The sequence below is a fragment of the Mercenaria mercenaria genome, chromosome 16 (genome assembly GCF_021730395.1).
Source record: "Mercenaria mercenaria strain notata chromosome 16, MADL_Memer_1, whole genome shotgun sequence".
Lineage (NCBI taxonomy): Eukaryota > Metazoa > Mollusca > Bivalvia > Venerida > Veneridae > Mercenaria > Mercenaria mercenaria.
The window spans coordinates 14131825-14159670 of NC_069376.1; the positions used below are offsets into that span (position 1 = coordinate 14131825).

The following is a 27846-nucleotide window of genomic DNA, read 5'->3' on the forward strand; positions in this document are numbered from 1 at the left end:
TCATTTAGAAACCAATGTTTTGGGTAACCACAAAGTTACGTCATAAAATGTTCCTCCGCTGTTTGTACCTGTTCAGATGTTGGATTCCAGAAAAATGCTAAACCCTAACTCTTTGTTTTTCAAATAGACATTAATTCTGGCTTTCAACATGTCAGATGTAAGAAATATAAGAGACGCAATCTCGAACTGGGTGAAGTTATCTGAATGTTTAGCAGCTTGTTCTCGTCGTCAATTTGCCTTTGAATCAAAGAAAGATATGCTCATTGACAAACTTAGCTATAATATATCGACAAAAAGTGAAAAAGAATGTAATAAAAGGTAATATTAAAACATAAAGCATTTGCAGAATATGGTGTAAGCGTGATTTTTAATGCCTTACTGAATATGTCTAAGTAATGGCTTTTAAACAAAACAAAAATGGTTGTACACATCTGTCAAAACTGATTTACCGTCTACGCAAACTGATCAGGGGGTTGACTAAATACTTAAAAATGGTAAAATTGGAAATGTCTTCGAAATTTCCGTCTTGGATGATAAATGCATCAATGTCACTATTAACAACAGTGTAAAAATGATAACGTTTCTATTAAAAAAAATATATATGATGTTACATCAACTTCTGTATATTAGAAGTTTTTTCATACAGTTGCTTCACCAACGAAGTGGTATATTCTTTTCTGAGAGACTTACTAAAACTACTCAAACTAGTTTCATTTCTTTATGATAGATTGTTTGTTTGGTTCTAGTATTACATATTCATGCTCAGAGTGGTCGTCCTGGTCGTCCGAACCGTTTGATTTGTTATCACAATTTAGGGAATGGTCATTTGTAACTTTGAAACGTACTGGCTGGGAGTTGTTGATCTGCACTGCATGCGTATGTGAATACTCATCGGTGTCACTAGTATGGTTACCAACAACTACGTGGTTATATATCGTTTTAGAGCAATCGGACGATTTCATTTTATTTGTTTTTGAACTAGTTTGTAGAGTGTCATACGTGTCACTAGATTCTGTTGCTCCTTTTTCAAATCGTTCCTGCGGTAGACCAACAGAAACAGTACTGAATACAGTCTCAGATGTTTTAATCGGCGGTGTAGTACTAATGTTTATTTCATCGTACGAACTGGCAGCTGAATTTCGCACGCTCTCAGGGAAACACTTGATACATGTTTCGTCGTCTCGCAAACTGCCCACGTATGTAATGTTAGTTGCAGCAATGAAATGTTTTCTGTTGTTTGTCACTTCCTTACGGTGAAAACAAATATTGTCACCAAAAAGTCGCCGTTTTCTGAAAAAAGCAATAGCTGAAGTCATTCAATGTTGTAATGCCATTTTGTGGAGGAATCACTCAAAAATGTGATTCAAACAGAATAATTCAAACTCATAACGTGATATACTATTATCATTTTACATTATGTTAAAAAATGAAATAGTAGTATTAAAATGAGCAAAAGAAACATTAATGGTTTCATGTTATAGTATTAGAGACTTTTTACTAAGATATTAGTATGCCTTAGAATCGTTCGTTACCTTATACTAGTATTGTATTTATACTCATTTCTATGTATTTATCAATAAAGTTTTGCAATTTGAAACCAAGATACAAACAGTCATGTATGGTAAACTAAGATGCTACAGCTGATTCCTACCAATCAAAGTCACGGACGCCAATAAAACTTACTATATAAGCCGCATCCTGAGAAAACTAACATAGTGACACTGCGATCAGCATGGGTCCAGAACAGCCTACTGATCCGTGCAGTCATGGTCAGGATCCATGCTGTTCGCTAACCGTTTCTATGATTGCTATAGGTTTGAAAGCGAACAGCATGGATCCTGACCCGACTGCGCGGATGTGCAAGCTGGTCTGGATCTATGCTGGTCGCAAAGCCACTATGTTTGTTTTGTCATGGCGCGGCTCGAATGTTTTATTTGTGCAATAATTTACCTGTCCGAAAAAGTCTTGTTTTGTGGTTCGTATCTCACTTTCTAATTACAGTTTGGGTTTTTGTTTTGTCTTTTTTTACAGTTTCTGTTATTAAATTCGCATAATTGTTTGTTTTTAGATCCTTAACTGTTTGTTTTGTTTTGAAAACCTCATGGAAACACTTTTGAAAGTGTTGTATAAACGAAATGAATTTGTTCAATATGTGAACGCTGATATATAATGTAAAACATCTGATGAGCTGTTTGTAATGTTCTGTTCTGTTATCTTCTCCTAATTATGCAGATTCTGAAATGCCTTACCGTCGAGGATAGACAATAATCATAACAACTAGGGCCACAGCAACAATGATGACAACTGGAACCAAGATGTAGATGGAAACTGGGTCATCTTCCGTCCCTCCTTGAATTAAGAAATGTATTTGGATACCAATACAATGAAAAAAAAAAGGACTTAAAGCAGTGATATTATTGAAACTCTGGCATTAAAATATTTATTACCTATCATATTTGTATTTCTGTTCTTATTCACAGTCAATGAAATCCTGGGTGGATTATATGTGCCACAGGAGAGATTTGTTTATATTGAACATGTTGAATGTACATACTATATGCATACCTAAGGTTTGTTTTGTATTTGTTTTTACAAAGTCGCAGCAAATTACTATAGTGCTAAATTCGGATTCTGGTAACTGAAATTGCACATTAATTATACATAGACTGGACATTGCTATTCCCTTTTTTACGTATTACATTGTACCCAATAGAAATGAAAAAAAAAAATAATGTCAATGTCAAAGTTTTGTCTGACCTGTGTTGTGTTCGAACTGATCCGTAGAAGTACTGTTTTCTTGGGTTGTTGCGACAGTCATTGTTGTAGAAATAACTGGAATGGTTTAACAACAGTTTTGAGTGATTATTTCACGCTTGAATGCTACTTACCTATAACGTAAATGAGCCGCGCAATGAGAAAACCAACATAGTGGCTTTGCGACCAGCATGGATGACCAGCCTGCGCATCCACACAGTCTGGTCAGGATCCATGCTGTTCGTTAACAGTTTCTCTAATCACAATAGGCTTTGAAAGCGAACAGCATGGATCCTGACCAAACTGCGCGGATGCGTAGGCTGGTCTAGATCCATTCTGGTCGCAAACGCACCATGTTGGTTTCCTAATGATAATAATTATGACATCTCATTAAAACAGTTCTTGTATCATGAAAATGAAAGTATACTCTTTCTTATACTTTTTAACGAAAATACAACTTACAGTTTGTTTGCTGTTAAAGGCGTATGCTAGAATTCCCTGTATATGAGATGGGCGAAAATTTTCCCAATAACAGAATTTCTTTAAGCTTTGGATATTGAAAGTCAATCATCTAAGAAACAAAAATATGCAATAACAAGCATAGGTCACCGGTATCGAAAAAGAGTTATCTGCCCTTGAAAACGGCATTTCCAACAAAAAGTTTGAAGAAATTCTGTTATTGGGAAAATTTTCGCACCAAATTCTAGCATACGTCCTTAACATAATAACCTGATTAATTTCTATAATGAACTTGTCCAGTTTTCAGTTTAGACAGTACCATTGCGAACAGTGCAGATCATGATCAGACTGCACAGATGTTCAGGCTCATCATGATCTACACTGGTCGCAAAGGCAGAATCAGTCTAGTTTAGCATAATGAGGGTTAACATAATAACCTTGTCCTGATCCTTACATTTGCATGCTAATTATTCAGAATCTCTTAAAAAATCTACTGCTCTTACAGTTTTCAAGACTCAAGAGGTAGGTTTCTTAAACAGAAAAGATCAGGTATGGTCTAGAATCAAGAATGCCCTGTTCGCTACATTGCCTTGTCTTGCTTTAAGTAGATGTAAATTATAAACACAAACAGCAAATGGTTTAATAACATGTTCGTGAAGACCTCTCCTAAAATATCAGATTTTTTTTTGTATGAATGCGTTCTTAACTTGCATTTCCATTAGATTTGAGATTCCCTTGAAACATTTGGTATTCTTAGTACGTCATAAAATATCGAATAATTCAAAATGTTGTAATTGTTGTCATTCCATTAATTGATAAAATGTATCGCAAGTAAAAATATATGGCATATATAGTTCTACCGATACACATAACTTTAAAGTACTCAGTTTACGATAAATTTCTCCGGGACATATATAATAAAATAATTTATCAGGCTACTTACTTCGTTATCACTTTAAATAAAGAAACAAATAAATATCAATTTATTCCACATTTCCATCATTATCGGTGACACTTTTCGGCAGACGAAGGACTTTTTTCCATTTAAAGGAAGTTAATTGACACGTAAAAGTGACAAATTTGTTTTGTGTATATTTTCAGCAGTAAAAAATTAATTGTACAATGTGTTATGTACGAAATGACACAACAGGAACTATTTATATTGTCATGACTTAGATCAGGCGCTTTCGGTTTCAGTCTTCGTCATTTGCAAAGCAAATGTATTTGCTGTTTCGATGCATAGCTAAAATGAACTATTCTTTTTTATGGCATAGTGCATGCCGTTTGTGCGCAGCGTGAGATTCAGGTCTGACAAAATACATTCGTGCCTATAATACAACGTGCTGTTGTAAAAACTCTGTTATATTGCCAATCGTCACGCAAGAATCCAAGAAGTCTGGTTAAATCCAAGTTGGACCTTGCATTGGTTACTATACTAGGTTTTATTTACTTTTTTCATGTAGGTATAGCGTTGAAGGTAATGAAATTGGTTGATGGTTAATGCGGAAGTGGCACCTTTGAGCATTTAGTTAGAAACACTATGGCGACCAGTATGTGGGGGAAAAAAAGAAGAAAAAAAGCAACAAAAACACACGCATAGTTAAAGTTTTTGTTAATTGCCTCTCAAAATATTACTCATTTGACATGTACAACGTACTACAATTTTTACTTGAGCACAGTTAAAATGAGACATATTTGTATTCTTGAAAGGCTCTAGACTGAGTGTAATCCACGACGCCACAAAATTAATCATACTACCTTCCGTACCATACAGCGATGAAAAGTTTTGAGGCACATGTTTTCAAAATAACAGACCAGAATGTATACGACAGCTTGCAGGTAAGTCGATATGATCTGTTTTTGTATTTCGATCTTAGTAGTACGTAAGGATCTAGAAGTTTTGGCTTTTATCGCTGACGTTTTGATGGAATTCTTACGTCACGAGTGTCCCGTAGGAATGTAGTTTACTGCATTTCTCCTAGGCTATTATGGAACTCATTGAAAGATTAAATAGGCCGTTCGGAATTACACACACTTGAAAATTAATGTGTGGCTAATTCCAAACAATCATATCAGGAACTGTTTATCCGAAATATTTACAGAGTTATATTGTATTTGAAGCAAATAACTAAAGCTAGATTATAAATAAATAAATAAATAAATAAATAAATACATGTAAATAAAAAAATATGTAGATCAACTACTTTGTAAAACGAGTTCAATTTTCTTACAGGCTTGAATCAAGTTGGCTTGCTAAAGGTTCGTTTTAAACATCAGCAACATGATCTGACTGTTAGAGGAGGTGGCGACTCATGTAAGAAGCAATATGGTCTGACTGTTAGAGGCGGTGGCGACTTATATAAGAAGCAATATGATCTGACTGTTAGAGGCGGTGGCGACTCATGTAAGAAACAATATGGTCTGACTGTTAGAGGGGGTGGCGACTCATGTAAGAAGCAATATGGTCTGACTGTTAGAGGGGGTGGCGACTCATGTAAGAAGCAATATGGTCTGACTGTTAGAGGGGGTGGCGACTCATGTAAGAAGCAGTATGGTCTGACTGTTAGAGGGGGTGGCGACTCATGTAAGAAGCAGTATGATCTGACTGTTAGAGGGGGTGGCGACTCATGTAAGAAGCAGTATGGTCTGACTGTTAGAGGGGGTGGCGACTCATGTAAGAAGCAATATGGTCTGACTGTTAGAGGGGGTGGCGACTCATGTAAGAAGCAGTATGATCTGACTGTTAGAGGGGGTGGCGACTCATGTAAGAAGCAATATGGTCTGACTGTTAGAGGAGGTGACGACCCATGTAAGAAGCAATATGGTCTGACTGTTAGAGGCGGTGGCGACTCATGTAAGAAGCAATATGGTCTGACTGTTAGAGGCGGTGGCGACTCATGTAAACTGAAACTGAAACTGAAACTGCTTTATTTGATTAAAGCCTAATTTTACACATAGTATATTCACCGGCGTTGTACATTAAATTTTACCAGATTTATATAGCGCCCAAGGCGCTTTACATAGTTCAAATACAGCCACATAGGGCGCATAATTCATCCTCTACTAGTACAGACACAGAGCGATCTGACCAGAGGGACAGAGTGAGACAAAGCCTCCACGACAGAGAGATCAGAAATCAGATACAGGCATATCCGGCTAACTTAGCCTAGCTCGTTTCGAATAGACAGCCTGGTTCTTTAACGTGCCCAGTGTATAGCACTGATACACGCAAGGATTGCCTGGGTTCCTGACCAGTACACCTCTAGTTGGGCGGGAAACACTGAAAAGCGTTTCTGAAAATTCCCGAGTAGCTGCCAGGGATCGAACCCCGACCTCAGGATTGGAAGGCCAGTGTGCAAACCACTGAGCTATCCGTCCGTCCATGTAAGAAGCAATATGGTCTGACTGTTAGAGGGGGTGGCGACTCATGTAAGAAGCAATATGGTTAGACTTAGAGGGGGTGGCGACTCATATAAGAAACAATATGGTCTGACTGTTAGAGGAGGTGGCGACTCATGTGAGAAGCAATATGGTCTGACTGTTAGAGGGGGTGGCGACTCATGTAAGAAGCAATATGGTCTGACTGTTAGAGGGGGTGGCGACTCATGTAAGAAGCAATATGGTCTGACTGTTAGAGGAGGTGGCGACTCATGTAAGAAGCAATATGGTCTGACTGTTAGAGGAGGTGGCGACTCATGTAAGAAGCAATATGGTCTGACTGTTAGAGGAGGTGGCGACTCATGTAAGAAGCAATATGGTCTGACTGTTAGAGGAGGTGGCGACTCATGTAAGAAGCAATAGCATGAGCTTGTCAACAGAATTCGGGTTACCAAAGACAATGCTGCACGACAAGGTCCACGACGTGTACCAATTGATAGCGCAGATTTCACCCTATAGTGCATTTTATTTGACCTGGCGAGGCGTGGTTTCGCGACGGTCCACTACATTTTTGTTGCAGTTTATGCAGTACATGTAACCAATGTAGCGTTGAATTTTAGTCGTTGGTTTACCAAAGATTGCGAAATGAAACAGTTATATTGCTCTACCTATTCTGCTCGTTTTTTGAGATTACCATTACTTCGCATATGTCAGAGATTATCTCCGCCCCGCCAGGTCAAATAAAACGGACTATAAAAATAATAAATGTATAACAGATGAGTTATTTGACACCTACATACAAACTTCCTTTTGAATGCAAATGCTGTTAAGATAAACAAAGATTTATAAACATTTTGGACAGTTATAACACTGCATATTGCATCATGTAAAAGAATGTTTACCGAATCAACGCTTCGGACATTAAACATGCAGAAAATTGTCTAGATGTTGTGCTATGTTTCTGCAAGTTTAGGTTTAAGTACGCATGCGCTGTATATACGAGTTACACGTTTTGTTTTTATGAAGTTCTTATCTAAAAATGCAAATAATAGCGTAATGAATGTTAATTTCATCTTTATCATTTTTAACAAACAAATGGTCTATTTTTAAAATGTTGGGACTGTTCGGAATTACCCCCACTGTTCGGGAATACACGTCCAATAGGTAATATCTTCAATACACTATACCGACAATACCTGTATACTTACGTAGTTCGGAATTATACACACTAAATCAGTAGGAATCACTTTGTTTTAAGATGGTAGTACAAGTGGGTATTTCCGAACATTCAACATTATTGCTTAAATGTTCGGAAATACCCATTTATAATTGTGGTAAGGTAAATATTAAATAAGAGATGTACAGAAGCTAAGTTTTTCAAAATAGATTTTGATTTTTACAGTGAAAGCGTAAATTTCTCAAGATATAAGAGACATATATACCACACGTGTGTTTCCTTCTTGTGAACCTGACTGGCATGCCCTAATTGCGTTTAAACCCCCCAGTTTCCTTTATATAGGTTACTGACCATTCCTGTGCACCTATTTTCAACTTGTCGACCTGTCTGTCTTGTATGTTCTGTTGCGTATGTTGTTTTGTTTGTTGTAATCGTTTCTTTCCTCTTTCTCACCACTCCCCCTTTCACGCCTTTTCCCCTTGCAATTGCGCTCCCTTGTTTTGGCAGCCCCCCCCCCCCCCCCCCCCCCCTCCCCTCACACACACACACACACACACACACACACACACACACACACACACACACCCACACACACTCACAAACACACTTTACTATGAATAAGTTTTCGTGCCCAACTTAATTGTAGCTGCCGGAATCCTAAGGCGGTGTCTGGTTGTTGTTTTTCTGTTTTTCTTTTCCTGCTAATGTGTATTCTTGTGCGTCTGTGTGCCTTGTGTTTTACGTTATAATGTATCTGTGATTCAGGAACGTAGCATTCCTTTTGTATATTCATCCTTGTTCTACTTTCCTCTTTCCTCGAAACCCCCTCCCCCACCCCTGTCTACCCCTTTACCTCCCCCCACTCTGTCTATACTTTGCACAAGTTTAAAACGAACTTGTTGGATTTTAGAAGCAACCCATCTGTAATATTTTCCGTTACAGCGGGCCTACTTTGCAAATGTGTGACTCTGAGGCTGTGTGTGTGGTGTTTAGTGCTTCCGAGAAATCTTCCCTTACCTATTATATTTTTAAGTGTTTTGAGAAACTTTCCACTGCGTAAATTTTCCGCTGTCCGTTTTAAACACTCCATGTCGATGTAAGTTGAAAATCTTTGTTATAAGGCAAGGTACTACACTATTATTATTTTCTATTTTCATCTTCATTGGGCTTCTGTTTAGCAATCCAGAAACTTGTAAAATAAATGTAAATTAAAATAAAACCAAAATTGTAACAAAAAATCAAATGAAGTATATTCCTTTGATATTTCTGCTCTATAGGAGTGATGTATTCTTCTTATCATATACCTTTCTAATATTTAAATATCAAATGCTAATGACTTATACATATTTATTTAACATTATATACTTAGATTGGTTTTTAAGAAATATATTATTATAATTACATTTGAGTGCATTTTTTAAAAGATTTAAAACTTGATTTTCATTTTTTTGTAAACAGGTGCTGTGTCCTTTTTGCAGCGCGTGTCTTTGCCTGAGTGCTTGAGTCCTGGTAGTCATGGCAACTTAGACAACAATCTGGCAAGTTGTTAATAAAGAGTAAGTACAAGAAGTCCAACGTTTGATTTAGGTTACGTTGTCAGTGGAACGTAGCAATGCTCATCTACACGCTGACTTACTAATTCGTCGTAATTGGTATCTACGTAATCATGAACCGCTACCGAGACAGTGCGAACACCCGGTTCGTTGACATAATCATGAACCGCTACAGAGCCAGTGTGAACACTCGGTTTGTTTACGTAATCCTGAACCGCTACAGAGCCAATGTGAACACTCGGTTCGTTTACGCAACCATGAACCTCTACAGAGCCAGTGTGAACACTCGGTTCGTTTACGTAATCATGAACCGCTACCGAGACAGTGTTAACACCCGGTTCTTTTACGTAATCATGGACAGCGACAGAGCCAGTGTGAACACTTGGTTTGGTTACGTAATTATGAACCGCTGCAGAGCCACTGTGAACTCTTGGGTCGGTTATGTTATCGTTGTTAACATCAGCGTGAGTCACATTCAAACCATGGACGTTATTCTGTAAAAGTCCGCTTAAACATTCGACAGCGTCTGCTGCGTTACTTCTTGGGATTTGACTCTGTAACAGTTCACTTATATAGTCGTTGTTAGTCTTTGCTGCAACACGACTTGGGAGGTCACTCTCTAATGATGTATTTAAGTAGTCATCATCGTTTTCCACTGGACGGTTAGGAATTTCACTCTTAGAACTCATTGTACGGTTAGGAACGTCACTCTTTGAACTCTTGTAAAGGCTATTCTTGAAACTAGTCTCATGTTGTAACTGTTTCTTTCTAAAATGTATTTGAGCCGTGCCATGGGAAAACCAACATAGTGGGTTTGCGACCAGCATGGATCCAGACCAGCATGCACATCCGTGCAGTCTGGTCAGGATCCATGTTGTTCGCTAACGGTTTCTCTAATAGCAGTAGGCTTTAAAAGCGAACAGCGTGGATCCTGACCAGACTGCGCGGATGCGCAGGCTGGTCTGGATCCATGCTGGTCGCAAACCCACTATGTTGGTTTTCTCATGGCACGGCTCATTTATAGAAAAAATAAGTATCAAAACATTGTCTCTACGAAATTCTAACTACCTATTTGTGAAACCTTTAAAGAGTGTAATATTGCTAAAAATATGATCCAGAATACGACCAATACGTAACCAAAATGGCGTTTCAGGAATGACTCTTAACTTTGTGCAAACTTTGATTCATTGATCCATTACGTTCTACAATAAATGAGATGCAGTCTAATAACTAATCTGTTGTGTGTTGTTCGTTTGCGATGCCACCGATAGTTGGTTTTCGTTTGAGAAGATTTTGGAATATGTTGCTGAAAAGGTAATAATGAGCTTTGAGTGTACACTATTTAACGTATGTTTTTCCCTAACTCTAACCTTAGTCAGAATATTGTACGCCCAACATTTGGTACAGTGACTGTAAATTATTATCTTGACATACAAAGTGTATTTTGTTTTTGAAAAGGCTTGTTTACGATTTAGATGTCTATGTATGAAATACTGTTTAAGTGAAAATACTAATACTGTCATCTTTAGGTAGATGTTTTGGATAATATAAAATCTATGGAAGGAAATGAAATAAGTATGTCTGAAAATCAAAACCTCCGGAACAATGCGATGACTCCTGCAACAACAGCTACAATAACAATGACACCCGCTTGAATCGCCGTATAAATTTCTGCTGGAAAACAAAGTGTCCTGTCTGAAAAAGAAACATCGACACCAACATAACTATGATACCGGTACTATGTTACTGAAGACTTATCAGTAGGATTATGCAGTCAGTTATAACGTCATTTGAAAAGGAAATTCAATTTTGAAAACTGAAAATAGTTTGGTGTATACTATGCTTCGTGTATCTAGGTCGATTTTAATGAAATTTCCACAATTTATACTAATTACTCTCATTTACTCTTTTCAGGTGTTTGGGCCTCCGTGGTCGAGTTTTTAAAGTTGCTGACTTCAGACCACTTGCCCCTCATCGATTTGGGCTCGAGCTTCACTCGGTCTTGAATTCTTCACGACAGATGCTGGCTAAGAATGGTCGGTGGTTCTACCCAGGTGCCCGCTAATACACTATTGTAAACGTAATTCAGTGGTTCGTGTGTTTATATATGATATATTATAACATGATTAAAACAATCTGCAAAAATTTCAGACTTACTTTAACCATTTAGAATAATTGTTACCGTAGTTACTTACGTTGTGAATGAGTATAATCAAATTCATGCATCGGCTGTTTATCTAATACCGGCTTTTATTCTAACGTATCAAGAAAAAATACTTTTCAAAATGATCTTAGGGGTTTGGCACAGATAACAATATCATCAGACCATTTTCATTATCAAACTATTTTGTGTAAATACTGATACTTTCAAACAAGTCTAACTTTAAATGTACCTTGATAGAGCAATTCCGTAGGAACATGGATCTTTTCAATTGTTGGCACTGCATCAGAAGTGTCTAATGTAGAGGTGACTGTGAAATACAAAATACTTAGTAAAGTATGCACGTTTCAATCAAACTTAGTATACGAGTACTGCGGCCATCTCGCGTAACAGAAGTTTAGAGAATGCATTATACAAGTCCCCGTATGAAATAATGTATCTTAAAAGAACCTCATGCAGGCCATTTAAATGTATGAAACCCATTTTAAATGGCGGAGGAAGAGAACAGTCTTTATTTTCAGTTATACAATAACTGCTACAAAGGTTAATCAAGTCGAATCTGTTAAAGCAATATTTCTCACATGCAGTACATTCTGATACGATTTTTCATTCTAATATGCTCTTCTCTGTTAAAGCACTCTTACGCTACAATGACTTCACGTTAACGTACGGTGACGACAATGTTTTTGTTGCGACCAAGAAAGAGCGCTACTATATTTCATCTACTGTTTTAGATTAAGGGCATATTAGAATCGAAATAATTTATAGCAAAGCCGTGTTTCAACACTATTTATACACTCGGGCGGTAATACGTCGTACAAATAATTTCACGAGGGCACGGTTTTAGATTAAGGGCATATTAGAATCGAAATAATTTATAGCAAAGCCGTGTTTTAACACTATTTATACACTCGGGCGGTAATACGTCGTACACAAAATTTCACGAGGGCTGTGCACTCGTTTATTGAGCCGACGTATACCGCCCATCGTGCAAAATGTTAACCTCTTTTGCTATAATTTTTCTATTATTATACTGATATGAAGAGATCCAACTATAAAAGTTTCATCTTCTTCAACAACCAATCAGTATAGGTGCCAATTTTAGTTAAAGAACTTACTCATAATATTATTTGAGCCGTGCCATGAGAACACCAACATAGTGGGTTTGCGACCGCGCAGTCTGGTCAGGATCCATGCTGTTCGCTTTCAAAGCCTATTGCCATTAGAGAAACTGTTAGCGAACAGCATGGATCCTGACCAGACTGCGCGGATGCGCAGGTTGGTCCGGATACATGCTAGTCGCAAACCCACTATGTTGGTTTTCTCATGGCACGGCTCATTTATTGAATGCAGCGAACACAACTCTACATAAAAGTAAAAGATAAATGGAGTTCTACTTACGTTCATTCCGAGTGGTTTGTTCTGTTAATTCTTCTATCGTGTCAGTAGATATTGGCAATGTAGTGTTTGGAGTAACTGTTGCTGTCTGTGTTTCAAACGTCTTTGATGTAACAGTCTCCGTTACTACTGTAATATATAAACAGAAAGTAGAGCAAGGTTTAACTTGACAGTGTAAAAAATTGAAGGAAAACAACGCACTTTCCTAGCTGCAAAAAGGTTAATTCAGGTTCACCAAATGGATGTACATGTGAGCTAGAATTGCCAGAATAAATTTTAGATGTACATCTGAGCTAGAATTGCCAGAACACATTGTACATGTACATCTGAGCTAGAATTGCTAGAATACATTGAAAATGTACATCTGAGCCAGAATTGCCAGAACACATTGTACATGTACATCTGAGCTAGAATTGTCAGAATACATTGTACATGTACACCTGAGCTAGAATTGCCAGAATACATTGTACATGTACATCTGAGACAGAATTGCCAGAATACATTGTATATGTACACCTGAGCTAGAACTGCCAGAATACATTGTACATGTACATCTGAGTAATAATTGTCAGAATACATTGTACATGTACATCTGAGTTGGAATTTCCAGAATACATTGTACATGTACATCTGAGTTTGAATTTCCAGAATACATTGTACATGTACACCTGAGCTATAATTGCCAGAATACATTGTACATGTACACCTGAGCTATAATTGCCAGAATACATTGTACATGTACATCTGAGCCAGAATTGCCAGAATACATTGTATATGTACACCTGAGCTAGAACTGCCAGAATACATTGTACATGTACATCTGAGTAATAATTGTCAGAATACATTGTACATGTACATCTGAGTTGGAATTTCCAGAATACATTGTACATGTACATCTGAGTTTGAATTTCCAGAATACATTGTACATGTACACCTGAGCTATAATTGCCAGAATACATTGTACATGTACACCTGAGCTATAATTGCCAGAATACATTGTACATGTACACCTGAGCTAGGACTGTCAGAATACATTGTACATGTACATCTGAGTAATAATTGTCAGAATACATTGTACATGTACATCTGAGTAATAATTGCCAGAATAAATTGCACATGTACATCTGAGTTAGAATTGTCAGAATTCATTTTACATCTCAGTTGGTATTTCCAGAATACTTTGTAAATCTGACTTAATATTATCAGAATACATTGTACACCTGAGATAAGAATACACTATAGAATTATCGTGACGCAAAATTTATCAGAGGCACAATTTAAAAAAATAGGAACATTTAATTCTTCAACCTACTCGTAAAAAAAAAATAATTTCTGGTCATAATTTGGCATTACAGACAATGCATACAGTACAATTCTAATAGATTTCAATTCGAACATGTTTTACTTGTCAATTTGATAGAAAATGATAATGCCTTTTAAATCACTACTAATTTCATTTTGATATACAATTCTTACTTTTTTAATATTAACATTATACGAGTATATTTCTAATATCCACCTGATTTTAACTCATATGGTATTGAATTAACACTTCTTATAACAGCATATACTTAACACAATGCCGGCCAATAGTTAAAACTATTTCTAGCAAAGATGGCAAAGCTCAAATGTCTCTGTTAGATCAAATATTACTGTTTTTATCTTAGATTGCTTATTGTTCCTTCTCATGAGAAGGAACACTAATGGTGAACATGTCAAACTTGACTGAGCAGGTAATGAATACAAGGGTATTATCAAAGGCATCCGAATTCCGGCAGGGTGCCGGCATTTTGTACTCATGCATATTCATTACAAATAACCTCTTTGCCAATGTGTTTTACACATCTTTAAGTCAATCTTTAGTGAAATACAACTACGTAATAAACAAACCTACAAAAAACACAATAATTTAGTTTAAACTAGAGTTATCTAACTCCTAAATCTTACATGTCATATTGTAGAATCGAGATTCACTAAATGAATATTCATTATCTAAAAATAGACTCCCGCCCCAAAATATAGTCTACTACTATTCTTCTCGGCTTCATTCCTCGCTGCTTCCAGAGGTTCTTTTTACGATTTTGTTTCATACCAACTTTATTATTTTACCATCAAAGCATGTATACTGTACTAATAAAGTTTTTCGAGATTTTTCACGTGTCTGTGAATGCTATTGCACGATACGTACCATCACCGGATTACAACATTTCAATTACTTCCCTTGTTTTTATCAAGAACTGTATCATGCATTTCTTCACTTTACTGAGCTATAAATATTTCAAACTTTGTAATTTCATGCCTTTTGATTAATTGTTTTGCAATTTTCAAGTTGTGAACATTTTGTGCGCACTTTTTCAAATCCATTAGTTTATTGGTGCCGACTTATATAAAAACCATTTTTCTCCTGGTTTAGTCGTTCTGGAGCTGTACAGTGCAATTACCGGCATTTGGCAAAACCTTTCTTTTGCTAATTAGGTATAGGCAAATATACGACCAAATTCTGACCTGTGCCGCTAGCACAGCCGTCGACACTGGTTCCCGAAATTTTGACAGAGTGATGGTATTTATTATTTATTGTCCGCTGATAATATTTAGGTAGAATCGCTCATCTAAAGATGTTTGTTTATTATTCTAAGTTAAACAAATGTTTGTGTGAAATAACTCTTAAGTATTTTTGTAATAAATAGATAAGAATGCACGTAAACTAGCAAAACACATAGTTTATAATTGTTTTATTAAAGATCCTAAAAACATTCGAGGCTTGGCAAATTGTAGTGTATTAATAAAGAACAGATACAATAGTTTGCGCCAACCTCGATTGTATTAAGTTAGCCCATAAGAGTACCTTCTTTTTGAAGAGTATTCAATTCTTACCATAAACCTACCTTGACTGCAATTTTCAGAGGGGCGTAGGTTCAAACCCCACAGGAACAAACATTTTTTTCCCTTATTTTCCATTTTTTTCGGGTAAGTTTTCACTTCTTTCAAGACTTGTTAATGATTTATTGCATAAAAATGGGAAAAATCATTTGATAAGCGATTTCTTGCTGTTCAAAGTGAATTTACCTCTGCAACAGAAGGGGTAGAGTTAGACATCTTTAAAAATACTGAGTTACATACGGTCAAAGTTCTTTACTTTGCCTTCAATCTTTAGATTACATATTGTGGAAGAAATATAGGTAGGTTTTACTTCTGCTCCAAGGTTATTTTTGAATGAAGCGAGCAAAATTCAAAACAGACTCACAGCATTCGACCTAAATTTTTCAATGTTGTAGTTAGAGTGCTGTCACATTAAACCCGTTTACTTGAGGCACCCTAAAAAAGATGATATTGACAGTTTTATTTTAAGTTTTATATATGTTTACCAATAGTTTGATGTTTCTTTCATAAAAAATAATGGGAAAATGAATTCTCTGTAAACGTTTTAGATAAAGGCCGTCACTTTGAAATTTGTCCCCACTTGAGCTTGAGGAAATACCATTAATTATACAAAATTTATAAAAAACGGCACGGTAAAAGTTTTTAAAAAATTGCAACACAATGTAAAGCACGGTCAACTGTAAGAATATACCAAGCAAATGCCATTTCTTAAACATTACTATTAGGGGCCTAATACCTTAATATGCGCTAGAAGGAACCTTTTGGTAAACTAAATCTTGTACATCATGTCATATACGGACAATCAATGCTTTTTAAGTCCATTATCCCCACCCTTCCACGAAATTCATTTCTCTGCCCTACGCATAAATTTGTACAATCAATTTGTTTGGAATGGATATAGATAGTGTGGCTGCGACTACAAAACAAATCCGGAAAAGTTAACAATATCTCGGAATTGTTAGCAAAAGTGGTGTAACTCTGCCACCTTTAATTTGTTTACATAAACGGTAACACTAACAAAATAAAATGTATCATAAGCAGTGGGATACCATTGACCAGTGGGATAACGTTGACCAGTGGCATAACATTTAGCAGTGGGATACCATTGACCAGTGGGATAGCCTTGACCAGTGTAATATCTTTTGTATATTTTAAAAAAAAAAAAAGTATCTTCCTATCTATAATAGTGTACACAGCCTTAAAGCTTTTAACAAAATCAATATGGGGTTTTAGTATAAATTACTAAAAAAGAATTAGAAATATAGAATACCGGCATGTCGATGAATTGTTGTAAATTTAATTCATCTTGAAGAAAGGAATGAAGAAAATTGCAAGTGTTAATCAAATTGATTCGATTATTTGTCAGTGCTGGCATGGCCCTTGATAATGATGTTATAACTTTACTTTGTTTTTGGTGATGTGGTGAATGCATTGTGTGTATACATACAATATAAGATGTCCCATACTCTGTAAATATCAGAATGAAATTTTTAATTTTTACTCTAGTATAACATTCATTCATTATATATATATTAAATATCCCAATGACCTAAAATAGATCAAACTTAAGGGTAGATTTCCCGGAAGCACAGAGAACCCAAAAACACAGTCTTAGAGCCATGCGTTACAACGTAGGCCCTCAACAAAAAGAAACTGATAAATATAGCAGACGGGTTGGTTCAAAAATTCAACAGCAAGCTCATAAAAAACATCAGAACTTAAGTTTTTCAAAGTAACATGTTTAAGCGTTTAAGAGATTATACCTTGAAAAAAAAGTTACTTTGTCGAATGCGGAAAGATATATCAATGTATAACATTGCAATATGTTACACGGATGTACTTACTGTAAAACAATGTGATACTTACATTGCACACACTTTGCATAAAATGTTATACAGATTGCCAACCTGAAACAGTTCCAAAACTCCATACTGCGTATTACTAACGGCAATATCTTGTGATTGATACATGACTTATCAGACCTATTGTAAATCAGTGAGTAATTCTTTTTTTCATGAGTAATTGTAAATGACAGCTTTAGGCGAATTATAATTATTTGTTACTTATGGTTCTATAAAATGCGGCTACATCTATATAGGAGCATGAACATAGACGTCATGCCGTTTATTTGGCGCCAACCAGGCGCCGAGAAAGTTGCCACTTCATTTGATTTACATTAAAACTTTTCAGAATCAAAAACATTGTAACACATACTTTCATATACACTGATCTATAATAAGGCGCATAAACTAAATTATTTAACATTTACTCTCTCTTAAATTGTTCCGCGGTACGAGTTACCTCCCGTGTATCTATTGTTGAAATACGGATACGCTGACGTCATGTTGACCTATACATGTAGTACATGGCGCCTTACATGTGCCATGGAATAGTGTTTCGTTGTTGCCTCCACAAGTCTATTTACATAAAAGACATACTAGGACCTAAAACGTTCCTTTTTGCATTAAATATTATATTGAAACATGATTCTATTTCTTAGATATATACGATTCTAGTACGTGCACGAAATTCTCTGGAAGGATTTTTTTCCTTCCTCATGTCTCGATATACTTCTGTGTAATTTGGTTAAAATGATGCATAACCAATAATAAGATAACCTGTCTTCACAAGCCCATACATTGTACTTAATTCAGTATTCTTGTAATCACGTAATCCATTTACGTCTACTACTATAACAACAATGTTCGCTTAAGTCAGTGCCGTTTGCAGCAGGAACAAGACGATAAAACCGAGTCTGATGTATTACTTGATTAAGATCTATACTAACATTTCTTGTCACACCATTCAGTTTTATATTCCGAGCAGTTATTAATCTAGACAGCTGCTATAGGGCACATAACTAGAGTTGCAAGTTAAGCAGTCTCAATAACATCGAGTCCGGTAAAGGTTTGCTCAGTTATATTGTTCTTCTAAAAGGCTGTATTAACTTCATTCTTACTTAGTGTGTGGCAGCCAATAACGTTCGTCCCAGTGTTCTACGGATCCATTGAGACCATGGAATCCTTCAACGATAGTTTATATAAGAGTCCGTTTGTTTGTTTGTTTTGGGTGTAACGCCGCTTTTCAACAGTATTTCAGTCATGACTGTAACGGCGGGCAGTTTACCTAACCAATGTTCCTGGATTCTGTTCCAGTACAAACCTGTTCTCCGCAAGTATCTGCCAACTTCCCCACATGAATTAGAGGTGGAGGACTAATGATTTCAGACACAATGTCGTTTATCAAATAGTCACGGAGAACGTACGCCCCGCCCGAGGATCGAACTCACGACCTCGCGATCCGTAGACCAACGCACTTACCTACTGAGCTAAGCGGGCGGGTAAGAGATATGTTTAAAGCGGTATTAGGGAACGTTATGTATCTTGAAGGTTTCATTACCTCTCATGAGGGACTCAATTGAATCATGTCTGTTAATATTCAATTTCAGACATTAAGTTCATATTTTCACAAATATATGACAAAATATATTTAATATCGGCCTAAAGTTTTATAAATTAAATGGAAAGCATCAGAAAACAATACAAGCGGACATTAATTATATCAAACATGATTAAAGCACAAGGTTCAGTAGTAACTTTTGTCAAGATGAAATTTAAATGTACAAGACTTTGTATACTATATTTCATCTGCAGACTGCTTCAAGTTATTTACGAGAGAGATATATATGCTGGTGCACAGTTCCTACTTCCATTCTTATATTTTGATATTTCATCTTCTTTTATATTTTATGAACATTGCAACTGTAAAAAATCATCCCGTACTTGCATTATTTGTTATTATATTCCCTATAGCCTCTTTGGATCATTGAGTGTACTCATACTAGCAATGTAGATCAACAGGCGTCATATATGAGGGTCGCATTTCAAAGATGGGATAGTTCTCTAGAAAAAAGGAATAATGTTTTATCTCTCATAAATAAATTTACATTTAGGAGACTGCGGCTCAATATCTCTAATAATAAAATATCAAAATCAAGTTTGTATACAGAGGAGAAATTAAGTTTTAACATTTAACACGTAGTTTACATTTTGAGAGAAAAAAGCAAAACGACACCAAATAATAATAAGAAAGGGTTGTGTCTCATGAAAATTGAACCTTCATAAAGTACCCCAATCTCGGACAGTTCAGTGCCTTAAAAATCTCACAATTTTCAAAGAACTGTTACATATCTTCATATAAATCTATTTGCATTAATGTTCCATCGTTGAAATTTCACATAAGTAGGTAAAACACGTCTTCAGCTTTGTTTATTTTTATTTCTTTACAAATCGCATTCATTTACCTATTTAGAAATATATGCGACATGCGGTGTATTAATGAAACATCAAATATTTCTACCAACAGACCAAACTAATGTTTGTCCATACATTTTCCAGAAAAGGCAAATTTATATTTAAAAATCTACGTATATAAAAATTTACAATTCAATGTTGCAGTATATATCAATGACCAAAGATATACTTACGAAAAAACAAAAGGTAAAAGTGTAGTGTTCGGATTTCATGTAGCATGACAAAATATTATAGAACTCATTGATTTAGGGTCGGTTGGTATATTTGTACCTGTTTAAAAGTGTGATAGATTCATGAATAATAGTGCAGCAGATGTTCAAACATTCTGGAGTATAACTTTCTGAGAGACTTGTACTAGAGTTTCGAAATTATTGCATCGTAATGTGTTTTACATCACAGCATCTTACAGACATAATCATTTCGGATCGAAAAGTTCTTAGCTGTACCCGCGAAAATATGTGACAAATGGCAGAGCATAGTACTTGGACGTTTGAAGGCTATCCATTCAAATAAAGGTAGGTAAAAGTGGTAAATGAACTCGGACATATCACGTCTTTATATACAATGACTCACATGAATTCGTCATAAAATTGGGTTACAGTGCTTAGAAGTAGTATTGATTCAACGAATTCATGAGAAATCCAAAATGGCTTATATACTCTCTATCTCAGAAAATACTGTCCAAACAGTGTCCATATTTTAAATAAGAAATTGTCACCAAAATTCATTTCTTTGATGAACACCCCAGAGCATACATTTACTACTGCCTATCTGTTCGTATTATCTCGAAAGTAAAATTACCTACTTAAACGTAGATGACACACAACGGAACTTATAACCTTATTGTTCTAAACTTGATGCAATATTATGAAAAATAAAGTTCTTAAGCTCAACAAACAAAGGATAAATTCCTTTGGGCAACATAATAATATATGCAGCCTGCTGTGGGAAAACCTTGTTAGGTGGAACATGTGGTCATAGGCGGTTGGGCTGGAGGACACATTGCTGAGAACAATGCATCGCGTAAAGGAATTGTTTCGAATTGTCAATATTGACAGGAAATACGCAGACAATATGATTGAATACTCTAAGATTGTTCTTCAAACTGAAGATAAAGAAAATACTGTCAGTTAATGTTAAATTACTTTTCTTAGATTTAAGATATGTAGTTTTTACGCCGAGCGTTGTTCTGCCCACTCTAGGTCAGGTTAACTACCGTAACATTGAATTGTAAAAGTTGTATGTGTCGAGTTTTTGATATAATATAAATAGCCTTCTCTAGAAATTGAGTGGACAAACAGACAAGCCTAACCCTAACCCTTGATCTATTTGCACAACTATTTGATGTTTCATTAATACACCGCATGTGGCAAATATCTAAACAGGTAAATGAATGCCATTTGTAAAGAAATAAAAATAAACTAGTGTTGAAAACTGCGTTTTACCTAGTTATGTGAAATTTCACCAATGTGACATTATTGCAAATGCATTTACACGGAGCTTAGTAACAGTTGTGTGAAAATTGTGAGATTTTAAAGGTGCTGAACTGTCCGGAACTTTAGCCCCTTTATGCAGTCTTTTTCCGGAATTCAGTGTATCTATATCAGTGCAGTAACATTAGTCTTGTAGAGTAATATTCATTATTTATATGCTCTTCAATTTTCAAGTGACAAAAACCTTTCTTTCTGTGATTTGGTGTCGTTTGATTTTTTTCTCTCTCAAAATTTAAGGCTGAGCATTCAAAACCTTTTTCTCCTCTCCTTACACAAATTTGATGTTGATCTTTTATTTTAGAGAACTTGATTCGCAGTCTCCTTAATACGGTTCAAATTCATTTATGACATATGAAACATTATTCCTTTTTTCTGGTATATCTATCCCATCTGTGTTATGCCACTCGTGTATAGGACGCATGTTGATCCACATTGCTAGTATGAATATACTCAATAATCCAAATGTGCCAGGGAATATACCAACACCTAATCCAAGTACGGGATGATTTTTACAGCCGCAACTTTAATAAAATCTACGATTAAGTGAATTATCAAAATATAAAAATAGAAGTAGGAATTGTGCACTAGCAAAAATCTGTTTCGTATATAACTCGAAGCATGGTTACAAATGCACTGCAGTATACATGTGCATTTAAACTTTTGACTCGATGGTCCTAATGGATCAGACACAATACAAGTATAGTGGACCACTGGAGTGAACGTTCACGACAAAAAAAAATGTAAGTATATGACTCAATCAAGCAACACCATCAAACACGGTTTTATCGACATGTTCCTTAAAACGGCACTGACTTAATGACGAACATTGTAGTTAATGCAAAAGAACGTGTTATGCCCTATGTAAAAAAAGTGGAGGCAACAGCGATGCTCAATTTAATGGCGCATGTAAGGAACCACAAACGTTACGTCGACATGACGTCATCGTATCCGTATTTCAACAATAAAAACACAAGAGGTAACACGTCCCGTGGAATAATCACAAAGTGCATAAACGTTAAATGAATTATTTTGCTTGTCTTCTATTCTACCATTGCGTATGGAGTAGGTGTTGAAATATTGTGTTATATCACGTTGAATTTGAAAAGACTTTAATGTAGAGCAACAGATCAACTAAAGTGACATTTTTTCTCTATGCCTCTATGGCGCCAAATAACCGACATGGCGTCAATGTCTATAATATTCTCTTGAATACTTATGTTACTACATATAGTAACAAAAATGAGTTTGATTTCCGCAGGTTATTGCTTTCACGCACTGATTATTACTTACCGGCTCGGGCCGCAAAACTCATAATCAATATCCGCACGATGAACACGTGTGCGTGAAACTAATGGCTACATAAAACGTCATCATATTCAGTGCGTTTTCAACATGGCGGTCGAGCGGACGTTGGAGGTGTTATTGGATGCCATAATGGTCTGTCATTGGTCTTCACGTTAAACTGTTGTTTATCGCCGAATTACAGTGCTTGTTTATGCACATATTTACATTGGAGCTAGAATTCTGAGTTGAAAAGGTGTTCGGGTATGTGTTGTAAGACAACATGGTTCGCACCACACAATTTCAAAATTTCGATATAGTTGCGGGTTTCCTCCCAGTGAAAATGTCATGACTGCTTTTCATAAATATAGATCTATTTTTTTTTCATGGAATGGCTCAGATTAGGCTAACTTTATGTGTTGTTCTTCATTTTAAGAATTGCGAACCATTTGACGAGTTTGATAGGAACAAAAAAATAGAAATAAAAAAAAATATATATATTTTTTTTACTGCTCTCGCTCCTTACGGTCAAGAAAGTCTGTATTTTTTCTAAATGTGCAAGAATAAGTATAGCGCTCACATTATATTTTTACCATATATTGTCGTATGTTGCGCATGCGCAATTTTGAGACGAAAGTTCCCCCTTAACTATTTATTAAGTATTGCAACCAAACATATGTATTAAAAACATTAAAAACATTAACGCACGCTAGAGCTGGGCCGGGAGGTAATATTCGGCCTGGAAAATGAATAATGGCCTGAGGACTGTCGTGTTTTAACCTTTAAAGAATATTATAGCCGCATGTTAAAGAAACGTAATGCTTTTTCATATAAGAATGTAATTTACTTTATTTAAAAGAGATGTAAATCGGAACAATAAATCTGACCACTGTCAATTTTTATTTCTTCATCGTTAAGCTGTGGATGAAAAAAACAAACAAAAAACAAAACATGTTGTGCTTTTTTATGAGAAAACAAAAGACACAAGACCAAATAAGTAACAAACAACCATATTTCGCCTGACGTTGTCATCAATAATTACCGAGGAAAAGCAATTACTCACAGATAAACAATAGGTTTGATAAGTCATATCTACATGTATCAATCACAAACTATTGCCCATAGCAGGACGCAGTATGGAGTTTTGGAACACATTCAGGTTGACAATCTGTATAACACTTTATTCAAAGTTTGTACAATGTAAGTATCACTTTGTTTACAGTAAGTACATCCGTATCATATCTCGTAATGTTATATATTGATATAAATAATTAAAAAGAAATGTTGCTATTGATATTATATTTCTTTCCGCATTCGATAAAGTAACTTTTTTTTTCTCACAAGGTAGGGTCTGTTGAACGCTTAAACATGTAAGAAATAATTTATAGCAAAAGAGTGCTTTAACACTATCTATGTACGATGGGCGCAGCCCGAGTGAAATTATTTGCACGACGTTCTACCACCCGAGTGTATAATTAGTGTTAAAACACGGTTTTGCTATAAACTATTTCAATCCTAATATGCCTTTAATCTAAAACAGTAGATGAAATATAGAAGCGCTCTTTCTTTGGTCGCAACAAAAACTTTTACGTCATTCTAGCGTAAGCATGTTTTAACAGAGACCAACGTTTTATTTTGAAATACTATATTTCTGATATTTTTTAGTTTTTAATGTACTTGCTGTTGGATAATTGAAGTAACCCGTCTGCTATAATTTTTTTCCAATCATTATTTTTTTTGTCGTGGGCCTACTTGTAACGCCTGGCTCTAATACTGTGTTCTGGGTCATCTGTGCTTCTGGGAAATCTACCCTTAAGTTTTTTATCTTTGGGTCATCATAATATATAAAATATTACACTTCAGTTTTTAGCTTATTCTTATTTATTTTAGAAAATCTAGCTCGACTATGATGAAAGCTTTAAGCTTATATGAACCTCTTTCGAGTCCGCTTCTGGAAAAAACCAGTACTTGTGTTATATGCGAAGTCATGGTCGTGACCCCAGTTGGGCTCGAACCAACAAACCCACAACCACTTGATTGAGTGGCCGACCTTAACCACTAGACAAACGCTCCCATTTAATTACACTTAAAATAATTGAATAAATGTTATACTAGGGTAAAATATAAATATTTCATTCTGATATTTACAACGCACGGAGCATCTTACACAGTAGTATTCACACACATGCAAATATTAACATTAACACACGTATACAAAAATATCAAGCATTATCTAGGGCCATACCAGGAACCGTCAATGACAAATATTAGAATCAACTTTAATAAAAACTTGCGTGTTTTTTTTTTACTCCTTTCTTAAATACTACATTTTACAGACGTTTTTTACGTATATGCAGACGGATCGTATTTTCGTTTTAGCCTATCTTATGGCAATTTATTTATCAAAACCCACGTTGAAAATCATTTGAAGCTCTATGGCTATACAAAATTTCAAATAGGTAGAGACGGCTTTTTGCAGAATATTCTTCTTATCTCTATACAGCACAACAGCCATTTGGTTACATAGGATGTTACGAAAAGAGCACATTTGGAAAAAAAACATCACGACGACGGTGACGCGAGAAAACCATGGCACGCACTGTATTAACGTTTGCAAGACGTTAGTGTACAGATATGCTGGTACACGGGTAAAATAGTGTTGATACTTAATTCAACTTAAAATATTTAATCACAGTATGGGTGGAAGTATTCTAAATATGATAAGATTAATGTGTATACTAGTGGGAAGTACCAACCAAGTAAAAATTACATCATCTTCGAGTCAAGAAAAAGCTGCAGATGCGGTCACATTATTCGAAGTCATTTCTCAGCCCTGGACACACAAATGTACAGTCAATATTTTTGTTTGGAATGACTTCGGATGATTTGACCGCATTTACAAAACAGACCCTGAGAAGTTGACAATATCCCGACATAAGTTCGTCTCCAAATTTGCAAATGTATTGTTACATGTAAATAAACTTCATATGGAGAAGTCACCCAGACTACATCTAAGGAAGCAATTATAGGACAGTGCCTACTTTTTTTCAGGGTATACATTGTAAGTGTGGCCACACTACCGAAGTCATTCCAAACGAACAGATTGTATATTTGTATGCGCAGTGCTAAGGAATGAATTCTGTGGGGACTTAAAAAGCTTGTCAGTATATGGTAAAAGGTGTAAGTACGAAGTATAAAATAAAATAATAATGTTTAATATTACATAGACATATGGAAATCTGCAAATAGTTTTGGCTTTTGACTTACATTGTGTTTAGTATATGGTATTATACGATTCCATATAATATAAGTTAAAATTATGTGGATACTAGAAATACACTTGTAATATGTTAATACTGAGTATATTGAGAATTGTAGATTAAATTGAAATCTACGATGTTTTAAAAGAAATTTCAGTATAAGACACATGTTGTTAGTCAACAAGATATGAATAAACTAAACATTTTATTATTTTGTATCAACTTGACAAGTAAAGCATATTTGAATTGAAATCTGTTAGAACTTTACTGTATGCAATATTTCACTACCTGTGATGCCAAATTATGATCAGACAAAAAAATCGATAAGGTCAAACAATTAAATGTTCTCATTTTCTTAAAATGTGCATTTGAGAAATTTTGCTGTCACGATATATGCTCTTTTAATTAATTTAAACACTTTTATCACCAAGATGAAAAATGTATTCTGACGATTCTAACTCAAATTTACTATGTATTCTCACAATTATAACCCAGTCCTGCAATTTATTTCAATAATTCTAACTCAGGTGTACAATGTATTCTGACAATTCTAACTCATTTCTATGGTGTATTCTGGCAGTTCTGTCTCAGGTGTACAATGTATTCTGACAATTATAACCCAGTCCTGCAATTTATTTCAATAATTCTAACTCAGGTGTACAATGTATTCTGACAATTGTAACTCACTTCTATGATGTATTCTGACAGTTCTGCCTCAGGTGTACAATGTATTCTGACGATTTTAAATCAGGTGTAAATTGTATTCTGACAATTCTGTCTCGGGTGTGCAATGTATTCTGACGATTCTAAATCAAGTGTAACATGTATTTTGACAGTTCTTACTTAGTTCTATGAAGTATTCTGACAATGCTAACTCAGTTTTATAATGTATTCTGACAATTCTGTCTCAGGTGTAGAATTTATTCTGGCAATTCTAACTCAGATGCAAAATGTATTCAGACAATTTTAATTATGTTCTATAACGTATTCTGACCATTTTGTCTCAGGAGTACAATGTATTTTGACAATTCTGACTAAGGTGTACACTGTATTCTGACAATACCAAGTCAGTTCTATAATAATGTATTCTGACAATTTTGTCTCAGTGTACAATATGTATTCTGACAATTCTAACTAAGTTCTACAATGTATTCTGACAATTCTGTCTGGGGTATACAACATAATCTGACGATTCTAACTCAGGTGTAAAATGTATTCTGACAATAACTCTATCTCAGGTGTAAAATGTATATTAACAATAGTTCTTTCTCAGATGTACAATGTATTTTGACATTCTTACTCAGTTCTACATGTCTTCTGACAATTCCGTGTCAAGTGTATAATGTATTCAATTCTGTCTAAGGAATACAATGTATTCTGACGATTTTAAGTCAGGTGTTAAATGTATTCTGAAAACATTCTAACTCAGGTGTAAAATATATTTTGACGATATTTCTAGCTCAGATGCAAAATGTATTCTGGCAATTCTAGCCCGGATGGACATCCATTTTGTGAACCTAAATGAACCTTTTCGCAGTTAGGAAAGTGCATTTTTCCCTCAAATTTGTTACATTGTCAAGTTAAACCATACTCTGCTTTCTGTTTTTATATTACAGTAGTAACGAAGGCTGTTACACCAAAGACAACTGAAATTCATACTGCGGTTCCGAACACTACCTTGATAATATCGACTGACACAATAGAAGAGTTAACTGAACCAACCACTCGGAATAAAAGGA

The 27846-nt window shown here is 35.4% G+C and overlaps 2 protein-coding genes across 3 annotated transcripts; both read right to left on the reverse strand.

The window, feature by feature from the left end:
- Positions 1–348: 348 nt before the first annotated feature.
- On the reverse strand, positions 349–4349 carry LOC123541377 (uncharacterized). Of its 2 annotated transcripts, none has more exons than XM_045326836.2 (4): positions 4206–4349; positions 2758–2832; positions 2250–2349; positions 349–1290 (listed from the first exon to the last, which is right to left on the reverse strand). In XM_045326836.2, the coding sequence occupies exons 2-4, from the start codon at positions 2816–2818 to the stop codon at positions 711–713; spliced, it is 741 nt and encodes a 246-aa protein (XP_045182771.2). In that variant the 5' UTR covers positions 2819–2832; positions 4206–4349; the 3' UTR covers positions 349–710. The 2 variants fall into 2 exon arrangements, with proteins under 2 accessions (XP_045182771.2, XP_045182770.2); XM_045326835.2 differs by having other exon boundaries at positions 4157–4348.
- Positions 4350–9098: 4749 nt separating this feature from the next.
- Positions 9099–17733, reverse strand: LOC128549483 (uncharacterized). The gene is made up of 5 exons (XM_053526143.1): positions 17627–17733; positions 12884–13009; positions 11715–11792; positions 10917–11016; positions 9099–10089 (listed from the first exon to the last, which is right to left on the reverse strand). The coding sequence occupies exons 1-5, from the start codon at positions 17688–17690 to the stop codon at positions 9357–9359; spliced, it is 1101 nt and encodes a 366-aa protein (XP_053382118.1). The 5' UTR covers positions 17691–17733; the 3' UTR covers positions 9099–9356.
- Between the last annotated feature and the right edge of the window lie 10113 nt (positions 17734–27846).